The sequence below is a fragment of the Echiichthys vipera genome (assembly GCF_963691815.1).
Source record: "Echiichthys vipera genome assembly, chromosome: 18".
Classification (NCBI taxonomy): Eukaryota; Metazoa; Chordata; class Actinopteri; order Perciformes; family Trachinidae; genus Echiichthys; species Echiichthys vipera.
In genome coordinates, this window is record NC_139843.1 from 675,366 (window position 1) to 680,365 (window position 5,000).

At 43.9% G+C, this 5,000-nt stretch overlaps 1 protein-coding gene across 2 annotated transcripts in view; it reads right to left on the reverse strand.

The window, feature by feature from the left end:
* The window catches only part of LOC310961052 (cGMP-dependent protein kinase 1-like), a gene marked incomplete at its 5' end in the record, with an annotated part of 42,559 nt that overhangs the window by 18,668 nt on the left and 18,891 nt on the right, over positions 1-5,000 (reverse strand). For both annotated transcript variants that reach the window (XM_083932989.1, XM_083932988.1), the window contains 2 exons: positions 1,049-1,123; positions 2,230-2,295. In XM_083932989.1, coding sequence (XP_083789115.1) covers positions 1,049-1,123; positions 2,230-2,295 — 141 coding nt within the window. The remainder of the gene's footprint in view (positions 1-1,048; positions 1,124-2,229; positions 2,296-5,000) is intronic.

Here is a 5,000-nt window from a genome sequence, read left to right on the forward strand (position 1 = left end):
TGTGTGTGTGTGTGTGTGTGTGTGTGTGTGTCTCTGTGTGTGTGTGTGTGTGTGTGTGTGTCTCTGTGTGTGTGTGTGTGTGTGTGTCTCTGTGTGTGTGTGTGTGTCTGTGTGTGTGTGTGTGTGTGTGTGTGTCATAAACACTCTAATAATAGCTTGGAGCAGATTTACGCTGCAGAGTTTAAATCCTTCGACCTTCAGCTGCTGAAGTTTCCTCGAGCAAAACAAACAAACATGAGACGCAGCTTTAAACTTTAAACTTTAAACTTTAAACTTTAAACTTTAATCTTTAAACTTTAAACTTTAAACTTTAAACTTTAAACTTTAAACACGTCTCGTTATTTAAACTGTGTTTAGAGTCGAGCAGCTTTTCTGGTTTTGAGATTCTTTAAAAGAGTTTACGTTAAACAATGTTCAGTTGGAGCCAGTTGAGGTGGTTCAGGATCATCTGGTCTGGATGAACCCTGGGCGCCTCCCTAGGGAGGTGTTCCAGGCACGTCCAGCTGGGAGGAGGCCTCGGGGAAGACCCAGGACCAGGTGGAGAGATTAGATCTCCACACTGGCCTGGGAACGCCTCAGGATCCCCCAGTTAGAGCTGGTTAATGTGGCCCGGGAAAGGGAAGTTTGGGGTCCCTGCTGGAGCTGCTGCCCCTGAGACCTGATCCAGGATCAGAGGCTGGAGCTGCTGCCTCTGAGACCTGATCCAGGATCAGAGGCTGGAGCTGCTGCCCCTGAGACCTGATCCAGGACCAGAGGCTGGAGCTGCTGCCCCTGAGACCTGATCCAGGATCAGAGGCTGGAGCTGCTGCCTCTGAGACCTGATCCAGGATCAGAGGCTGGAGCTGCTGCCCCTGAGACCTGATCCAGGATCAGAGGCTGGAGCTGCTGCCCCTGAGACCTGATCCAGGACCAGAGGCTGGAGCTGCTGCCCCTGAGACCTGATCCAGGACCAGAGGCTGGAGCTGCTGCCCCTGAGACCTGATCCAGGACCAGAGGCTGGAGCTGCTGCCCCTGAGACCTGATCCAGGACCAGGGACGTTGGACCCACCTGGCGTCGGCGTCGGCGTCCTCGTGTCCTTTGGTGGAAACGTCGTCCAGTCGACCAATCAGGAGCCGGAACGAGCTGAGGAGGAAACAGACGACGGCCAATCAGCACGCAGCTCACGAGAGAGAAGGTTATTTTATTAAAATCATTAAAAACACAGATTTAGTTTTGCATCATTAATATTTAATAAACCTCTAAAGTTACTTTAATGCTTCATTTCACGAGTTTAATCATAAAAACATAAAATTAAAATTAAAGAAACTCTAATTTACACAAACTTCTGCAGTTTGTTTAAAATTAATAATATAAATTAGTAATTTTCATAATTCACAACCAAACTTTTATGTTTTTCATGTTAAAAGTTTATTTATAATAATTTATTTATAATTTAAACAAAACATTAAATATAAAATAAAAAAAGGATAAAAAACATTTATTTCCACATTAATAAACTGTAAACAGATGTTTTATAATAAATAATAAAATAATATAAAGACAGAAAAATGTAAAATAAGAAGTGAAACATTTTTAATGTGAGAAAATAAAAATAAAAGAAAATAAGAAAATATTAAATAATAATTAAACGATTATTCTGTGATTTAATTTCTGTTCAGATTTATTTTAAAAATGTTTTTGATAAAAAATGTATTTTATTATTGTCATTGATTTATTTATTCTTTTTCTGACCATCAAAATAATTATTTATATTTTCACTTTTATTTATTAATATTTTTAAGTGTTTCTTTTTCTTTTATCTCCACAGTTATTTATTTATTAATATTTATTTATTAATATTTATTTATTCATATTTATTTATTAATATTTATTTATTAATATTTATTTATTCATATTTATTTATTAATATTTATTTATTCATATTTATTTATTAATATTTATTTATTAATGTTTATTTTTAAGTATTTTTTATCCACAGTTCTTTTCTCTTGTAGTTGCTGCTGTTGAACAGCAGAGGGCAGCAGATTTATATCAACAGCAGCTCGTTTATTATTTTATATTATATTATTTTATTTTATAATATTTCATTTTATATTATTATAATTATTATTATTGTGTTCATCACTTTAAAGACTTTATATTTAATAATCTTTAATAAAACATCATCATGTGTGTGTGTGTGTGTGTGTGTGTGTGTGTGTGTGTGTGTGTGTGTGTGTGTGTCTTACTCTCGGTCGATAACCAGGCAGGTGACGGCCTCGACGGCGATGACGTTTGCTGTTCTCACGTCTTCACTGTGGAGAAAACACACACACACACACACAAGCACACACACACACACACACGCGCACACACACACACACACACACACACACACACACACACACACACAGACACACACACACACACACACACACACACACACACACACACACACACACACACAGACACACAAACACACACACACACGTTAATGGTTCAGGTTCTGGTCTGGACCCGTCCCCTCATGGTGGTTCAGGTCTGAGTCCCTGTGAACCTGAGGGCTGTGGTCTGGACCCGTCCCCTCATGGTGGTTCAGGTCTGAGTCCCTGTGACCCTGAGGGCTGTGGTCTGGACCCGTCCCCTCATGGTGGTTCAGGTCTGAGTCCCTGTGACCCTGAGGGCTGTGGTCTGGACCCGTCCCCTCATGGTGGTTCAGGTCTGAGTCCCTGTGACCCTGAGGGCTGTGGTCTGGACCCGTCCCCTCATGGTGGTTCAGGTCTGAGTCCCTGTGACCCTGAGGGCTGTGGTCTGGACCCGTCCCCTCATGGTGGTTCAGGTCTGAGTCCCTGTGACCCTGAGGGCTGTGGTCTGGACCCGTCCCCTCATGGTGGTTCAGGTCTGAGTCCCTGTGACCCTGAGGGCTGTGGTCTGGACCCGTCCCCTCATGGTGGTTCAGGTCTGAGTCCCTGTGACCCTGAGGGCTGTGGTCTGGACCCGTCCCCTCATGGTGGTTCAGGTCTGAGTCCCTGTGACCCTGAGGGCTGTGGTCTGGACCCGTCCCCTCATGGTGGTTCAGGTCTGAGTCCCTGTGACCCTGAGGGCTGTGGTCTGGACCCGTCCCCTCATGGTGGTTCAGGTCTGAGTCCCTGTGACCCTGAGGGCTGTGGTCTGGACCCTGGTGCTCCTGGTCTCCCATGGCAGAGTGGTCTCAGGCGAGGGGCCGGACTAAGAACGCCTCACAAAGACTCTACGGACAAACCAGGAAGAGGAGGAGAGACCCTGCCCGGAGGAAGCCCGGGCCCCCGTCTGGATATGGTTCAGGTTTAGAGGTTAATGGTTCAGGTTTAGAGGTTAGTGGTTCAGGTTTAGAGGGTGATGGTTCAGGTTTAGAGGGTGATGGTTCAGGTTTAGAGGGTGATGGTTCAGGTTTAGAGGTTGATGGTTCAGGTTTAGAGGTAGAGGGTGATGGTTCAGGTTTAGAGGGTGATGGTTCAGGTTTAGAGGGTGATGGTTCAGGTTTAGAGGTTGATGGTTCAGGTTTAGAGGTTGATGGTTCAGGTTTAGAGGTTGATGGTTCAGGTTTAGAGGTTGATGGTTCAGGTTTAGAGGTTAATGGTTCAGGTTTAGAGGTTGATGGTTCAGGTTTAGAGGTTAGTGGTTCAGGTTAGAGGTTGATGGTTCAGGTTTAGAGGGTGATGGTTCAGGTTTAGAGGTTAATGGTTCAGGTTTAGAGGTTAATGGTTCAGGTTAGAGGTTGATGGTTCAGGTTTAGAGGGTGATGGTTCAGGTTTAGAGGTTAATGGATCAGGTTTAGAGGTTGATGGTTCAGGTTTAGAGGGTGATGGTTCAGGTTTAGAGGGTGATGGTTCAGGTTTAGAGGGTGATGGTTCAGGTTTAGAGGTTAGTGGTTCAGGTTTAGAGGTTGATGGTTCAGGTTTAGAGGTTGATGGTTCAGGTTTAGAGGTTAGTGGTTCAGGTTAGAGGTTGATGGTTCAGGTTTAGAGGGTGATGGTTCAGGTTTAGAGGGTGATGGTTCAGGTTTAGAGGTTAGTGGTTCAGGTTTAGAGGATGATGGTTCAGGTTTAGAGGTTGATGGTTCAGGTTTAGAGGTTGATGGTTCAGGTTTAGAGGTTGATGGTTCAGGTTTAGAGGTTAATGGTTCAGGTTTAGAGGTTGATGGTTCAGGTTTAGAGGTTAATGGTTCAGGTTTAGAGGTTGATGGTTCAGGTTTAGAGGTTAGTGGTTCAGGTTAGAGGTTGATGGTTCAGGTTTAGAGGGTGATGGTTCAGGTTTAGAGGTTAATGGTTCAGGTTTAGAGGTTAATGGTTCAGGTTAGAGGTTGATGGTTCAGGTTTAGAGGGTGATGGTTCAGGTTTAGAGGTTAATGGATCAGGTTTAGAGGTTGATGGTTCAGGTTTAGAGGGTGATTGTTCAGGTTTAGAGGTTGATGGTTCAGGTTTAGAGGTTGATGGTTCAGGTTTAGAGGGTGATGGTTCAGGTTTAGAGGGTGATGGTTCAGGTTTAGAGGTTAGTGGTTCAGGTTTAGAGGTTAATGGTTCAGGTTTAGAGGTTGATGGTTCAGGTTTAGAGGTTGATGGTTCAGGTTTAGAGGGTGATGGTTCAGGTTTAGAGGTTGATGGTTCAGGTTTAGAGGTTAATGGTTCAGGTTTAGAGGTTGATGGTTCAGGTTTAGAGGTTAATGGTTCAGGTTTAGAGGTTGATGGTTCAGGTTTAGAGGGTGATGGTTCAGGTTTAGAGGTTAATGGTTCAGGTTTAGAGGTTAATGGTTCAGGTTAGAGGTTGATGGTTCAGGTTTAGAGGGTGATGGTTCAGGTTTAGAGGTTAGTGGTTCAGGTTTAGAGGTTGATAGTTCAGGTTTAGAGGTTGATGGTTCAGGTTTAGAGGTTGATGGTTCAGGTTTAGAGGGTGATGGTTCAGGTTTAGAGGGTGATGGTTCAGGTTTAGAGGTTGATGGTTCAGGTTTAGAGGTTAATGGTTCAGGTTTAGAGGGTGATGG